The following is a 17,563-nucleotide window of genomic DNA, read 5'->3' as shown; positions in this document are numbered from 1 at the left end:
TTCAGGAGAAAAAATGAGATGTAAAAGATGATGCCAGAAGATGCCAATGCAGCCAGTGCGCTTCAGTATCAGAACCTGACAATGCCTCAAGCCCCAAAGAAGTTACTATTACATTGAAAGTGAGAAAAAGAAAAGTGGTTTTGAAACGGGAAGCCTAGACCAGGCAGGTATGCCTAATCCTGCACCCATGATTAAATTCATGTCCCAAATTACAACAATGACGTTGTTCAATTACCACACTTTATTTTTGGAGATTAGTGATAGGAATTGGCAACATTTTGCAATTACACAGGTTCTGGTTTGGGATAAAAAGACCTTCTTCCATATGCTTCTGCATAGGCTTTGGCCAGAATGCTACCTTAAAAGAATCCCTGACTTCTCTCAATGCATGCTGGAGAAGCAGCTGGCTGAAGATGCGGTACACCTTCCTCTCCTCATCTGCAGTAGCTGGCAAAGTTAGTTTTTTGCCAGTCCTTCAAAGATGACACAAAGGACATGCATGTACCAAACTTAATGTGTTGAGGAGGAGAAAACACAGATGGTTTGCGGGAAGCACACATGGTTGCAGTGCAAATAGAATCATAGAATCATAGAATCATAGAATGGTTTAGGTTGGAAAGGACCTTGAAGATTATTGAGTTCCAGCCCCCCTGCCATAGGCAGGGACACCTCCCACTAGACCAGGTTGCCCAAAGCCACGTCCAGCCTGGCCTTGAACACCTCCAGGGATGGGGCCCCAACAACTTCTCTGGGAAACCTGATATAATAATAACCTGAAATAATCTCTTTAAAGGAGACATGCTAGTTTTGCAATGGGTGGACTTTTTTTATCATTGTTTAGCATCTGTATATGAAATATGGTGGCAGTGGTCAATTCACAGTATGATGTTATGGACAACAGGTGTAATGCACCTGGGATTGCTCCATCTCTTTCTGCTGAGTATGATTGCAATCTTGCTAATTGTGGGGGTGGAAAGAAAAATACAGCCACCCCTTCTGTCTCTTCCATTTATTAATGTAACAGACACAATCTTGACATTGGGTAAAAATCAGTTTTTCTTCTGCTGCAAATTTGTCTGCTAATATAGCATGGGGAAAGTGTAAATATTTACCTCACTGGCATTTCCCAGGATCTCATCTTTTGTAGCAGCATACTGGAAAAAGCTCCAGCATTTGCAAAGACTGCCCAGAAGTTATGTTTTGCAAACCATTTCTATATTATTCCCTAGGATCTGGTTGCAAGATTTAGCCTTTCGACAGAAAAAAGGACTAGAAACGCTTACATTTGTATCTTCTAAAAAATACCATAAACTGGATTCCAACAGATTCATGTTCCTGACCCAGACTCTTCTGGTTGTAAAGGCACCTGCAGGGAAATAGAGGAGCCAGATGTTTCTGTGACACCAGATGTATGGAAATTTTGAGCTGATTCTATGATGCTGGCAGCTGAGGACACTCAGCACCTTTTACAATCAGACCCTCAATAAACAAAGTTTGCAGGAAAAGAAAGATCTGTCTCGCTTTTGCAGCTTAATAGACTGCACTGATCTGAAATATTGGACTTAAAATAACAAAAAATATATCTGCAAAACAGATGGGGGAAAGAGTTCACTTGACGAAACCCTTGATGACAAAAAACTCGTTGACGGGGAAGTCCTTCACTTGATGAATTTCCAACACTGCTGCTGTGGTCCCACAAATTCCCACAGCTATTTAAGCTTTCTATCCAGTGCCTACTCTTATCTGTCATGTTCATTATTTTCCATTCACTAGTTTTGCCAACATTTTGAACGTAATAAAGGGATTCTGGATGCCATTAATTTGATGACCATCTCACATCCCTCTATATCTCCTGCCTGCAGGGGAACTAGAGAATCATCACAACCAGAAAACATGTTCTAAAATAAGTGTCAAAACCTGGTTACACTGGGGGATCAAACAGCATCAATAAAACATGCTAGTGTTGTGGTTTGGGCCAGATTGGCCATTGAAATGAATGACAGATGCTCTCCCCACCCTCTCCCTTCAGGGAGAGAAGGATGAGGGAAAAAGAGACTTATGAGTTTAAAAAAACCCTAAACTACTTTAATGAAATATCAATAATAAAATAATAAAAATAAAATATAATAATATTTTAAAAAGTAAATGATGAAATATATATTATATATATACAGAAGCAGTATCAAGCTCCCAGGATGACAATCACGTCACCAACAGGCACTGGGAAAGCCCCAGATTGGACTCAATGACAGACAAGAACTGGATTCCAGATCTGGATTCAGGAATGCATGAATCATGATCAAGAGCAGATGAACAGAGTCCCCCTCACATGCCAGCCATTGAAGAAGGAGAGCTGACCCTTTGATCCCTCGGCTTTTATACTGAGCATTAGGTAGATGGGATGGAATACCCCGTTGGTCAGTTTTGGGCCACTTGTCCTGTCCGCTCCTCCCCACAGGTGTGACCCCTCTACGCTTTTCTGCTTCCGACCTTCCAATGGGGCACATAACAAAGTGAGCTGCCCTTGGCTGTTATAGCAATAAGTATAAGCTGGAGCCTCTCTGCATGTTGCTTGGTATTAACACAAACATCGGGCCTTATCTCTGCTAGAAGTGGACAGTGTCTCTCAAATACGCTGTTAATTTCAGAGAGTTCAGTTGGTTTGAAGAAGCTTAGCTGAAAAGTAAAATTACTGAACAGAAAACTGATTCTGTTTTACCTCAAACTAGGACAGCGAGATAGCACACCATCTCCATCTAGTCTACAGACCAAGTCATATGTGATGAAGGAATAAAGAGAAGACAAAGCATTTTGGAAAAACTCAGGTTAAAAGCTCTATGCATCTGTTTCTCACCGTCAACTATTCACACAGGGAAAGGTGTTACTGACTCTACATTTTGTTGAAATGAATGATTTTTGAAGTTGCAGGACACATTTCTGTTTTATGAAACTATTCTGGACCTACTTTGCTACTCAAAATCAACTTCTTCATCCTTTTTCCTCCGCTTTTGTCACTTTTTCTCAACTATTTTTCTTAACCGTCAAACTCTTTGCCCTTCAATGAAAGGAGGTATGTTGAACTAGGAAAAAAAAGTATAATATTAAGAATAAACACTACTTTAACTCCTACTTATTTACAGAGACATGTTTTCCCCATTGGTGTGCATCACCTGCAGGGTGGGCTATTATCTTTTATGAAACTAAAAAAAACCCTTCCACATGCTTTCAGGCTCAGTACCCCTTCACCCTACAGCTATTACTCAACCATCCCACCCAAGCTCACAGGACATAAGACCAGTCTTTGTACTCAGCACAAGTCTTCTCAACTTAGTTGTCCATGCTTTCCGTAAGGAAGATATATATTTACACTCTTAGTAAGCACTGACAGAAACAGGAAAAGGCTCTCAGGACTGCAGCACATATTTGAAGTCCAGAAAAGGGGATGACCGGGAAGATAAATCAGAATATGGGACAGTGTTCTCATTCATAATGCCACGTGTAATCTGTGGAAACACGCGACACCAGAACAGATGTTGATGTGCTGCAGGCTGCAAAGTTGGTGTAGACAAGGACTGCCCCACAGGTAATTGATGCGAAGTTAAACACAACCACCCATTTACATGAAATGACACTCGACACTTTTAGGCGAATGTGATGCAGCTTTTCAGCTGTGGAAAAAGTCCTAGAGTAAGATCTGGGAAGGGTCAATGTTGGTATTGGAAATCTTAACTAACAACTTCTTGCCCTTATTTGTCTCCCTTTTTCTGAAAAGAGAATAAGCATTTTGGCCTTAACTGTGCATTAATATCACTTTTAACATGATCTAACTTCCCCACAGCAGCATCCCAAAGAGGGAAAGATGCCAATGGTGTAAAATGATACGTATAAGGACAGAGCCAGCTGGAAGTATGTAACAAGCCATAACTGATTTCACCTAGATCAGAGCGTGCAGCCTTGCAAACAGCACTATCAGACCTTCCAACACCAGCACAATATTTCCCCTCACCCCACCTCCATCTCTCTGAACACCTTCTTCCCCCACTTCCTTCCTTTTTTTTTTTTTTTTTTTTTTTTTAAAGAGGCAAATGGTAAAATGTCAGATGAGAGTTCAGGGAACTGTGTGAGATAAGACAGCGTAAGGCCATGGCACCAGGCGACAGCTTATTCTGTCACTTCAGTGTAAATTACCCTTCACGCAAAATAGAAAGCGGCAGATTTTCTCAGAACTTCCTGAGGCGGGCAGATTGGGGCTAGTAGTTCACGGATAGGTTGGGTTTTATTCATAGCTTGTTTATTTTTGGTCTGCTAAGACCCTGGCTTTTTTCCGCCACAGATGTACATCATTTTATTCCACTCTCAGCAAAGTTCAGGAGAAGAGAGTTGAAAGAAATTGAGAGCAAGGAATTTCAAAACAGAAAGAGCCTGCTTTGTTTAAACAAAGAGTCTGCCAGCATTTATTTTGTTATACTATTACAATGTTCTAACTTCCATCTAAACCTTCCCAGAGGGGTACAGATCTACATTTTACTGTAGGTAAAGACAGAATTAATTTGAAAAATCATTACAGCAAAAAGAACAGTTATCAAGCCAGCATTGTCTTGACTGTGCAGAGACAAAAAGTAGGTGTCTTTCTCAACAGAACAAGCAAGAGATCTGTCACAGTAGTGGGTTCTATGATATTATTTATTGTTTTTTTTTTTTTCTCCTCTGATAGCTTAGCTCAAATCCTCGATCAGAGCAACTAGGAATTGTTCTGCTCAGATGGCTTACTGCATTTTAAGTGGAATACAATTTAGTGCTCTCCCATCTGACCAAAGCCAAATTCAGTAAGGGAAAACAATTTCCAAAGACCAACACATCCATTTCCCCCTTGAGAGGCCAGACAAAGGTTGCGTCATTAGAACAGATTACCAGCATCTGCCTACAGTGTGCCTTTGATAAAAAGGACTATTAGACGGTAATGGCAGCTAGACTGTCCCTCTTTGCAAAATAACATTAGGCAGTTTCCAGATCCCAGTATTTGAGTTGCATTGTTCTCTGTTATTGAGCATTGTGAGAAGCAGTGCAGTAAGACCAGTGTAACTGCAAGAAATAAAAAGAGTAAATGACATCTCTGTGTATACTTCAGAGTGTCTGTAATATTTTTTTAATGTACAGATTTCTTTGCTGTCACATTTCCTTTGGGTTTATCTGTGGTTTTACTAAAGAAAAAAGTCAGTCCCTGTTTCAAAAAGTGGTTAATAATATACGCACCCCATAGTCCACCTTAGCTTCAAAATGCCAATTACTGTTAGACTGTTGCATAAACGCATATTTAGGAAGCATGAAAATGTGTAATTATTTACTGGATCCAGTACCTAATGCATCGTATCTAAGCTCTGAAATGGGAATTACTGACATGATGAAATACAACGGCTCCAGACAAACTGTTGTAGTACAAGAGGGGCCCTGCAGAGCTGTACTCATTAAACCCACTTATTAAAAATTCTTACTTATTTTTTTGAAAATTCAAAATCGCTCAGTCACTTTAAAAAGACAGTCATCACCAAATATCTCATCTGTAACTTCTTGGAATATGCTGTGGCTCAACAGAGCTTTGTAATTATTATATCTGAGGACAACCAAAATATTCAAGTTTGTCTTAAAGGAATGATGTGGAACTCACTGCAGGTGGGTGGCAACACATTGCTGAAGACTGGACAGTAGCGCACACTAAAAAGAACAACCTGAGTTATTCTTATACATGAGATGTATTAATTAAGCATAGCCCCTTCAGGAAAGAGGCCTAAGTATTACTTCCCAAAAGACAGCTAGTTGAAAACGACCACATCAGTCTATTTCAGGAAAATGGCAGGAATTATTACCGAAAATGTGATCACATTATATAAATTGGGGCATGTCTTCAGCTTACTGATTCAGCTCATTTCTGTCAGCGCCATCACAAAAACATTGCATTGGAAATATACCGGAACAAAGGAGAGTCAGGTCTTTGCTGTATTTCTCCATAAAATTAAAATGAATTATTTGTCCTGCATTTGTTATCGGCATTTCACCTAAGGGACAATGTACCCTTAATGCTCAGAGTTCTGTTGTTTTAGAGCAATGGCCAGTCCCTGAAAACAACATTTTGGATAAAGGTTATACTGTCCTCTCACAATATGTAAGTGGAAACGGACTGTGGGTTTATTTCATATTCTGCTGCACATTCTACCCGTTAATTTGTGATTAAGCCAGCACTGCTCCGGGAACCCTGCTTCCTTGCAATGCAATTCCAGGCATATTTCAAAGGGGGGTTGGCTCCTATTCCTGCTAGCAAGTCAGAAAACGTTGTCCCCAAAAATGCAGACACACGAGGCCGCCGAGTCAGAGCTGTTGAAGTCACATCAGCCTGGCCCTGCACCTGAGCTCACTGTGAGGACACCGGGCCCGAGCTAAACCGCTGCCTCTACCTGAGGTAGACCAGTCCGCCAGCCCAAGCCTGACGGCACAGGGTAGCCTTTCCTGGCAGCAAGGAGCAGAAGAGCTGATTGATTTAGCCACCGCTTCTTGGATTGTGGAAAAATCACTGAGGTTTCATGTTTGTTTATAGGCTTAGAAAACAGTTATTTCTCAGCTAATGAGACTCGAGGCATGCAGTGCTCTGTCAACACAGCAACCTTCAAATTACTATTTGGTTTGTAATACCTTCCTGTACATTTCTTACAGTAAATCAAGTGGTATTTTGTCTCAGCTAGGCAATGGACATCCAGGTGCTTTAATATACTCAGACAAGCACCTCAGGCCGCAGGCACCACCAGGGGTACTTCTGCTAAGTACGTACACACCAGTAGGAGTGGGGCGCACAACCGTGGGACCAGGGTTGTCTCACTGCATTACTGCACCAGGGGGTCTCCATCTAACTGGGGCTCTGGGCACTCCACATAGCTAGGCTGAAGCAAAAGCATAGCTCAAAAACAAACACGATCCGTACTTGTTTAGGGTGAACTATATAAATCTGATCACCTGAAATGATTATCACTTCAGTGTGTGCGGTATAAACAAAGCAAATGAACTAATGGCAGAATATATTTAGGCACATTCCATATAGATGTATGCAAAGGGCTTCCATACAATTTTTCATCTCTGTAAAGAAATTAAGAAGAGACTAACAAATAATGAAAAATTACATTTTATGTAACTAATTACTGCATCCTCTTTATTTATGCTGCCACTAGATGAACAAGCTCCTTAAAAGTTCTTTTGACAGAGCGATACAGATTTCTGTCAAAGATTCCCTTCTCCTGAAAAATCACATTTTTTCCTGTTTCGTTTGAGACTGTCAAATCTACAGGTCTGATGGCCATCCTATTCCCAGCATCAGAAAAGGCCCGCGGGGTCTTGCAGAGCAGCGGGCTGAGCAGCGAGCAGCAGTCAGCAGCGTACCCTTGCGCTGAGGCCGGCTGACGGCACGCCAGGCAGTCTTTGCCAAAGCACAGCTGGCAGTGTGAGGGAGGCGTAGTGCTGCTGAGACCACATCTCGAGTCTGTGCCCAGTGTGGCACTCCCCAGCATGAGAGACGCATGGACATTGACAGATCTAGTGAGGTTGGAGTGCGATGTACCCACTTTCAGCCTTGGAGATGCCCAAGTCTTTTGGACAACTGGAGATGCCAACCATGCAAGCACTGTCTGAACAAAACAGCAGAGCTGTTCTGTGCTTCTGAAAATGTTCACAAATTAAGACAACATGTTCCTTCAAGACATTGTAAGGTCACAGTTTTGAATGATTAAGATCTTTCTCACAGTCTTACCTCACTAAGAGCCTTAGCCCAGAAGTTTAGAAGCACATCAAGCAAATGGAGAGTGAGAATAGTAATCAAAGATTGAATACCAAAGGGTATTACAAGTCTTTAATTTCCTGCATTTAAAACACATTTATAACTTTGGAGATCACTTTTAACTCATCTAAGCTTTACATTTTCAGAGGTGGAAAAAATAAATAAGCCATACACTACAAAACAAAGTCCTTCTGTCACCCTTTCTCTTCAGTAGTTCTGAGCTTTCACTGTGCCCTTATGCTCATCAAGTCTCCTCGAGCCTTACCTGAATGAGCACTTTCCTGGAGTGCTGTGAGAGCAAGTGGACCTGTGATAAAGAAACCAAAATCACCATGCTCCAGAGTGAATGCCACAGGATGTCTCTCTCCAGATCTGGGCAGTGTCTCAGACAGGACCAAACAGTTTAAATTCAATATTCATAATCACACAGAGAAAAGAGGCAGAACCAGGGAGAATGGTGAAAAAATGATGTAATACATTCCACTACCTTAATTTTTTTTTTCCACTTAAATTGTGAACCAGCTGTAACTACCAAGTATTAAAGTAGGGGCCTGTGTAATTATTCCAGTACTCCCTGTCTTTCAGGCCACAAAGTTCCATGCGCCTTCAAGACATACAGACTTTACATCCAAAAGGCAAAATGGAATTTATCAAACTTATTTCAGCTCCTGTTCTCAACTGGCATCAAACTACACCACACGTACACCGACCTGGTGCAACCTGCCAGATGTTGGGTAGCCTTTTGTATGGCTGACTCTCACGGTTCAGTCCTGCTCCTTCTCAGGCACTTATTACCAGAGCAATTTGCATGAATGCCTTGCATCATGCTTTAAGTCAGTTAGAAATGTTCCAGCAAGAGCTCTGTTCTGAGCTTCTCTCATTAAAAACTTCCCCTGGCTTCATAAACATGTTTGGTTTTGGGTTTTTTTGGTGTGATGTGGAGCTTAACATTCATAAAGCTGACTGCTGGGATAGACAAGCCTTGCTCCAGCTACAGTCAGACGCCTCTGAAATTGGAAACAGCGTTCTCTCCAAGGTCAGCTCCTCATTAGTAAAGGAAAACATTTTTAAGTGCTGGTTTAAGCAATTTGATAGCGGATTCAAAGGCAGACTGCATTTCAGGATTACTCAAGGAAACAGGAAATGAACCATGTAAATTCTTTGTCAAACAGTTTTCTACACTCTTCAAATCTATTTTAAGGTTTAACATCTGCATGAAGGCCTTAACTTAGTTATATTTCTTCAGACCTTCTGCGGAAATATCTTAGTTTTGGTACAGATCCAGAAACCAATCCTAGCTTCAACTGGAAAGCAAATTTGAAATCCTAATTCCTCGTTTCTTTTTGGACAAAACAGTGACTGAAAGGACAGCTCTGAGGAGTCCAAAAGAGCTTGGACACAGCTGGCATACAGTCAGCTACAGCTTCCTTCTCCACAGGATTTGATTTTTTTTTTTTTTAAATTCTGCCTGGCACAAGCCTATTTTTAAAGTTGCTTGCATTTTTTTTAAACTTTTTTTTTTATTTTTTACTTTTTTTATTGGCTAGGCAGCCCCTTAGAGATTTTCCACAAAATACCTGACCCCTTTTGGTCAGATGTTCCAATGAATGGAAGCAAAACAGCTTGCTCAGCTGAAGCACCATAATTAGCATGTACTGTGATAACTCTCAGTCCTTCTCTAACCAGCTGGCTACACGGCATGATTTCCTAGGGATTTTTGTTTTGCTTTTAAGCAGAAGTGTAATATTACTAAGAATCACCAGATGGCATTGCTGCAGATAACTTTGATATTCCTGCTCACCTGACTGTACAGAGGTTAGGTATTGAGAAAATACTTATTGCAATCTAGTGCAGAGTTTTCTGCTGATGTTGCTGCTCCAGCTCCATTACAGAAGTGTCATTGTCAAATTAAACACGTCTAATCTCAATTACATATTTGCATCCACATGTCATAAGATTTGTTTGCAGCAAAGGAACGTGCACGGCTGCACAGGCTTAGAAACACAGACATGAGCAATGTGGGTGAAAGATGTTCTTTCAACTGCTTTTAAATTTCTTTGCTTCTTAATTACTGTATTCTTTAAGCTCATTGAAATGATTTACAGACTTTTAAAATCGTTAAAAGGCTACCAATTTAGTGATTGAATCTGTTGGCTGAAGAGTTTCAGCTACAATGGTTGCATCTGCAAATAACCTGAGATCAAATTATGTAATAACTCACACCTCATTAAACTCCTCTGAAGAAACCAAATGACATGGGTGGTAATTTTTAGTGCAGGCTACGGTGTATAACATATGCCAGCACGACAGAGCTGCTGTAGCTCCCGCTCCCGGGAAGGGGCCCCGGCTGGTCCGGGCTGCAGCTGCCTCCGCGGGTCTGACCGATGCTGAGCCAGCAAATACGAGGGTGAACAGACTTTTTCACCTGCTTAACTTTCAAGGCATGCCGAAGTCATGATGTGGCACTTATTTCCCAAATGTCTCTATTTCCATATAAAGTGGTAAGATCATATTTTCTCTTCTTCATTTCAAAATCCTTCATTTAAAAACAAGGATAAAAATTCATTTCACATACCAGACTGCCTCAAGAAGTACTCACCTCCCAGATACATGCAGAAACTTCACTGTGGTGAGGCTAGAATTTTTTTCCCCGCTCACAGTATAACATTTCATCCCGTTGATGACAACAGCCTACAGCCCCATTTTCACGCTTGAGCTCGGTTTCACCCCGACGCAGTCACCTCACAGCATTGCCATGATAGCACTAAGACCAGCGCAGGCTGCAGAGGCCACCAGTGGGGCAGTCACCTGTAGCTGAGCTCTGTGTCACAGCCAGCGCATTAGCACTGGATTTATAGTGTAGATAGAGAACACTCCCAGGAACTGAACAGCTACACCAGCAGAGGTGTATTCCTAATTTCAGAACTATAAGTCCAACACTATATGGCAAAAGGAAATTAAAACCTGAGGCTGCAACCACAGTAGCATAGGCTAACAGGCAAAGGTAAGTGTGATTTTTGTCCATAGTGCTTGCTTAATATTTTTATCCAGATGTCCTGGAAAGCTGAGGGTCGTTGCTCTGGAGGAATAATTTTGAATCCAGTGGACAGGCAGCTCTCTTGTCTTTTCCATCGTCATAAAATCGGCATGTTCCTGGGCTTCCAGCAGTCAAAGAAATTCCCAATATTAGTGTATGATCACAGCTTTGTGCATTAGTGAATGAAAAGTGAGGTCCCTGAGGGAATTGCTAATGTTGATGAAAGGAACCTTGTTTGGTTGAACAGGCAGAGGTGTTTTTGAGGCAGCAGGAGAGCTATCTCATTTGGGGATGTTAAATCTGTAGTTTAGATCATAACTGCCCTTATGTCTCCCACAAAAGCATTTGAAAAATCACCTCAGTGGAGATAAGACTGAGATACACTTCTCCTTTCTTCACATCTGCCTAGCTGTTGTGCCAGTTCCCATTTAATTGAAGCAGATATTAATAGACACCCTCAACTATACCTTTCATCTTATTTCTTTTCTGTGAGCCAGCCACAGGCAACAGCAAAGGAGTCAATATAGATGCTTTTGGATGGAATTAATTAATCTCTAATCCCCATTAAACAGATAGTGGTATGTAAGTCAGGTAGTGAAAGGACAAGTTGTCTGAAACACTACCAGTGCAAGGCATGGGCCCTTGGGAACCCAAGAATTAAAAATTGAGAAAGATAACTCAGCAAAATTCCCACAGCAGAAAATGGATAACTACAACAGCCTTTAAATGCCTCTATAGATGTCTAAAGAGAGGGCAGCAAAATGTTCCTCTGCATTTTAAGGGGCTGACTACAGAATCAGTAACCCAAGACAGATCCGCTGGATTACATTTTTCAATAACATAGCTCTGTTCGTATGATTTTTTAATAAAGCCAGCTACCCAGAGAAGAGACCAAGCCTCTGTTTGTGGTTGTACTACAAAAACGGAGCATGAACAAGAGACAGTTTACAATAACTGTTTTCCTCTTTTGTGTTTTCCAGTGGTTTTGGCTGATACATACAGCCAACCTTCTCCATGTGTACACCATCATCCCCAAACACAGGCACCATTTTTCTAAGTGACAGAAACAACCTCTTATATAAAGATAATTGAAAAATAGTTATTATCTTCTGGGTTAATGGTAACAGTTATTTTTATAAAGAAAAAGTGTTAACAAAGCCTTTCTCAAAGAACTGAAAAACCATTCTGGGATACCCAAGGTGGTCTAATAAAGGCAAATGCACACTGAAAAATCCCTGAAAAAATCCATCCTTCAGCTTTTGCCTCTGAATATATTTGACACAAGCTAATACTGAACAAAGAAGTAACATATTCCTTATGTAAACCCTGTCTTTGTGGTGTGGTGCGAACCCTGCGTGCGTGCAAGAACTGCTTTTATAGCACAAATGCTGTCCCGTGAATACTATTTCTTAAGGGTTAGTGATTGAGATGAGAACTGCTCTGCAGCATTTGCTAAAAACGCTTTGATGTTTGTGATGTACTGCCAATGTATTGCCAACAGTACTTAAACTTGTTACTTTTAGAAAAATCATGAATTAAGACAAACATTTTTGGTAAAAGGATTGAAAGTGTCCTTTGATGACATAAACCAATTGACAAGCGGCTTTAAAAAACACTGAAGTGAGAGATAAGGAACTTACAAGGTATAAACAACTGCACCTGTGAGATAACACACAGAAAGGCAAAAGTTTAAAGAAAACAGAACTTAAAGAACAGGGAAAAGAGATAGTAGGTACAGTGAAATACTTATAATACTCAATATTAGTCATGAGTATGAATAGCACATGAATAGTAAATGAAGCTTGTGTAAAGCAGTGGAACGGATGCAGAGAAGTCAAAAGAAAGAGGGCCTCTCATCCTCCCACAGGGAAGAGTACACACATGTAATGGTTTCTGCCTCTTGCTTTCCTGAATGAGGGAGGTAGATTTGGATTTTCGTTTCTGACTTGCTTTTTCTTCCCCTTAAGCAGTAATTTTGGTGACAGAATCTAGAAATCATCATGGTTATTTCCAAAAGAAAAGTAACCTCAAACATTAAAAGGAAGGTTTGTAAGCTCACATTTAGACCGAAACAGCTCTCTCTTGCAAGGCTTGAATAGTTTCAACTGCAGAAGGAATAGCAGCAGGACGTGACCGTGCATGTTTTGACCTGTGGACCTTTTCTTCCCTTCTTCATTCCCACATCTGAGATATGGCCTAGAGAGCTGTGACAGTCTCTCTGAGACATTAAGCAACACATCCAATAACTTTTAACTTTTAGAAAAGACAAAGATCACCTCATCTTTGCCGAAAAATTCAGCAGAGGGACCTTCTTCTGCTGGTAAGAGCCAGCAGAGCTGCTAACCTGGAGCTTTGCCGAATTGTGATTGCTCTTCTGGGGAGGAGAGCAAGAGGAGATATGGCCTTGGACTTCCCTTCTACGTGCTTTTAGCCCAGAATAAATTAGCTTGGATGGAGAAGGCACCACAACTGCATCAGCCTTGATCTGTGGTAGTTTTAGGCTGATTAGCCTGTGCAGCTCCCTGGTGAATCACAGACTTTCTTACGGGCTTGGTGTCTATAAGAAGAGCTCATCATTGATCTGACGGAGCTGCACAGAAATTCACCTTCCCTTTCCACCACCCCTCTGGATTTCCCTTTTTGTTACTCACCAGTACTGCTCTGGATGGTCCTCACCGTGGTGGTTGTACGTGGGGGAGATGAGGACCGCAGTGATATGCACTCGTCATCCTGGGAGCAGCCCTTCTCAATGGCTCTGACGTAGCTGTGGCTCCTCATGCGGAAGCAGCCCGGCATGGGCAGATCCAGGGCCTCCACTGCCTGAGACTCAAGTTCACTGAACACTGACTCGCAGACGGATTCGAACTGACCATTCACCTCCATCTCACTCACCTGCAGGCAAAGACCGGGCAGGTTCAGTACATCCCATATACCAGCCTATGTGGTACAAACACTCACAAGCTACAGTGGCACAATGGTTAACATCTGTTAGAAGATCCCTTCATACATGAAGAATGGGTGAATGGCACATAAGCACATACCATTTTACAAAGCAACAATCATTAAGGGAAAGAAATAATATATAAAAAAGGGGAGAGAGAGGTGTTAGCAGAGTTTAGGCTCTAGGTTCCTGCCGATATTGGTGGGAAGCTGGGAGCCCTCAAAGCAGCGTCTGGTTTATCTCACCCTGGGTCCACAGCAGAGGTTGAACTTCTAGCCATTATGACCATTACATTGAAAAACAAAAATCACTCTTTCTTTGGGGGGGGGAGAAAAAAACAAAAGATCAGCTTAACCTTGGTATACAAATCAATGCAACCCTCTGGCAACCACAGTGATAAACCTGAGGGGCTGGGAAGCTCGATGGTAGAAGTGGTTAGAAACAGTTGGGGACGGAAGGCTGATAAGGGATCCGCCTTTGCTGCAGGGGAAAAAAAGTTTGAATAACTACATCCCTGGGCTGACGCCTTTGGCTGAGAGCGAGAGATACAAGGGAATTCTTAGGCCCTTTATGGAGCAGACACTAGGTGGTGACAAAGACTTGCACTCACGGAGGTTAAAGAACATTCAAAAGCACGTGGCCTTGCTGCAGGTCTTACAAACCTCGAAACCATTTACCTCGGCTTAATTAGTAATGGATGCTCACGTTTCTAAAGTGAGAAGAGAGCCCTGAGCTTGGCATTAAAGCACAATAATTACCACTCTAGGAAGCATGCACGTGGAAACCATCACTTGAGGATTTTGTTAGTTTTCAAGCATGCAAAAGGCCAAGATTGCAAGAGAAGATAAGACTGTGGAAGGTTGGTGGAAAAAAACATTAGAAATTCTTTTCCAGGGTGAATTTTACCACAGAAAACTTTATGCCAAGTATTTGTACACATAAATGAAAAGGAAAATCTCGAAGAATAGAATGTATTTTTTCAAAGGGGAATGGCTTAAAAGAAGAGTAGTGGATAGTACATCATAAAGAACAATCCTACAATAGTGGAGAATAGCCATGTCCCCAGATAAATATCTCTGAATTAATGTTTCTTAAAAAACACCACAACTTCTTCATATTGGCAAATAACACTCACTCTTTGGCAGACAGCCTTGTATATAGGTGTCCAGCTAAGTAGGTAACCTAACCTAATGTTCATATATTTGCCTTTGAGACCTGAATTTCAGTCCTGTTTCCTCCTAGATACATCCTGACCCTCTTTCTAGAGCATCAGCCCAGACCCTATGCAAAGTGCCTCACTATACAATACACAGGTGAATACTCTGAGGTTGCAATGCCCAAACATAGAATACCGCAGAAATTCAAACTACAGCTCCATTCAGAATGGCATATATATTTGTCACAGCCACAGCTGAAGTCCTGGCATCAATGATGTCATGCACTTTTTTCACATTGCAATGACTCGAGATGCCAATAATAAGGGACCGGTATCTGGCAGCACAAATCCTGCCCTGGTGCACTTCTGGATTACTGTAAGAAAATTCTTTTATCCAAGTGATTTATCCAAACGATCCACTTAAGCAAATAAGCCGAAAATCATACCAAGGAGCTACAGGACTTAGCAGATGAACTACTGGGCCACTGCCCTGTGGAGTACTGGCACTTCTGCATTTCTTTCAGATCTCTACCCGACCAATTCAATTGTACAAGCATGTTGTATGCATGGACAGGCTATTTTATGATGCTAAAACTCATAAACTGAATGTCACAGCAGCTGTTTTTTTTTTTTTTCCTAGTTTAGAATAAGCATGAAGAGATCTTACAGAATTTCAGGGCAATAATGCCTTTGTACTTAATATATACTCTGCGATATTTGTACTATATGGGTGAAAAGTTCAGAGGTGCACAGGGTTAAGAATGTATACAATAGCATAAAGAAAGCTTTAAGAATTCTAATAAAATACTAATAAAATTGTGAAATACAAAATACTATGGGCCTAATTTTCCTTTAGCATCTCACTTGGCATATGACCGTGGTTTATTTTTTTTGGAGACATTCCGAAAAATTTGACTTCAGGCACTAAGCACAAGATCCTTAAGAGAACCCTGCTTAAAGACACTGCTGATGAGCACCTGCTTTTGGAAAAGAAAAATAAAAAATTAGACTGCTCCTTCAAAGGAATTGCATGTTGTGCCACTCATCCATTTGCAAAGGGCAGGTTATGGCATTATCAAATGTTACCCTCTCAAAAACGAGATTGTGCGAAAACATTTCTTTTTCTTAAAAACGTTTTGAAAATGTGTGACATGCAACAGCCTGCTGCCACTTAAAGCAAAATCAAGTTTCTTCTATTGCAAGGGCTCTGCCGGTGTCCAGCATGGTGGTGGCTCTCCAGGCAACCACGGGTGCGTGTCACCCACCTGACTGATGGTGCTCATGGCTCTCATGTAGCTCTCGTTGCGGGAGCGGAACTTGGGGGACGTCAGCAGCCCCGCGGGGTCCAGGCTGTCCAGGCTCCTGTTGATGGAAACTTCACTCACTGCCCTCAGGTAACTGTGGCTCCGGATCTGAAGCTTTGGCGAGTGTTCACTGGATATCCTGGGAGGTTTGGGAAAAAAGAAAAAAAAAAGAAAATAGGTATTTCATCAAATCTAAATGGCCTCACCAGGAGTGGGGTAGAGAAAGGAGAGGCCCAATAGTAAGATTGGCTGCATGATCCAAAACACATCGGTGGAACATCCACTTCTTGAAATGCAGTTTGTAGGAACTGTAGGGGCTCTATTCCTCCAAAGGGTTGTTCCTCTGCGGATATCTGGTGCTGATCAAACCTGCTGGTGCTGTGATTCTGACACCCATGTATGTACCTGTGTAATGGGGCTGCTTCTCATGGAGCTTTCAAGGGTGTATGGGCAAATAGGGTAGGCAGATCATACACAACATACAAATGCACTCATAGTATGTCTTAACCTGGGAAATCATTCCAAGAACTTGGGGCACCTGGTAAGGTTTGATGTGCTTTAAATTTTATTTTATTCCTGGCTTAACCTGAAAGGCGAGAAAACGTAGGCTAGGGAAGTAGCTTTACATGACTTTATGTCAAATTAGAAGTTTAAAAAGCACAGTTGTATTTCTGAAGTGATAACATTCCCCAACTTTCTGATACCAGTGACAGGTGAGAGGCACAAGTAGTCAGGAACAACCCCTCCAGGTAATGTGCACAAACTGCAGCTTTCCTGCCATATGTGCTTAGAGTCAACTAGCAAAGGTTGTAACATGTAGCTACAATCCTCCACCTGCGAGATGTTTTATCCTCTGAAAATGCCAGCTAAGTGCTGTCTTTATGATCTGAGGCATCCTATAAAGATGTAAGTCACAAAAAGTGATCCATGTCATGCCTCTTACACAATACAATTCGTTTGGGGGAATATTTCTTTTTAAACAAATAATCAACGGATAAAGTATTGAAAGGGTGATCCTTCAAAATTTTTATTGGAATATCTTTAATATTTTCTAAGTATTACCAAGTACACAAATGAAAATATTAACTAAATTTTCCATTTTTAAATGTAAATCTCAGATGGATGTTTGCAGGTATATGAAAGAAAAATCTGTAACCTAATTATAGGCTTAATCTTGGTCCCCTAGTCTTTAGAAATACATACACAGCTGACCTGAATGAAGAGAATCAATTTTATGTCTAATTCCTCAAGCATTTGCAGATATTTTGTATTCAAGTAGCTAACGAAGGTAATTAGTATGAGCAATTTC

At 41.3% G+C, this 17,563-nt stretch overlaps 1 protein-coding gene across 1 annotated transcript in view; it reads right to left on the bottom strand.

The window, feature by feature from the left end:
* DLGAP1 (DLG associated protein 1) overlaps positions 1–17,563 on the bottom strand; it is a gene marked incomplete at both ends in the record, with an annotated part of 147,214 nt that overhangs the window by 85,469 nt on the left and 44,182 nt on the right. The window contains 2 exon segments of the mRNA XM_082499339.1: positions 13,505–13,745; positions 16,216–16,393. Of these exon segments, the coding sequence (XP_082355465.1) occupies positions 13,505–13,745; positions 16,216–16,393 (419 nt within the window).

Source organism: Vanellus vanellus (genome assembly GCF_965231255.1).
Source record: "Vanellus vanellus genome assembly, chromosome: 2".
Lineage (NCBI taxonomy): Eukaryota > Metazoa > Chordata > Aves > Charadriiformes > Charadriidae > Vanellus > Vanellus vanellus.
The sequence above is the reverse complement of the archived record's forward strand: the minus strand, read 5'-3'. Positions and strand labels throughout refer to the sequence as shown.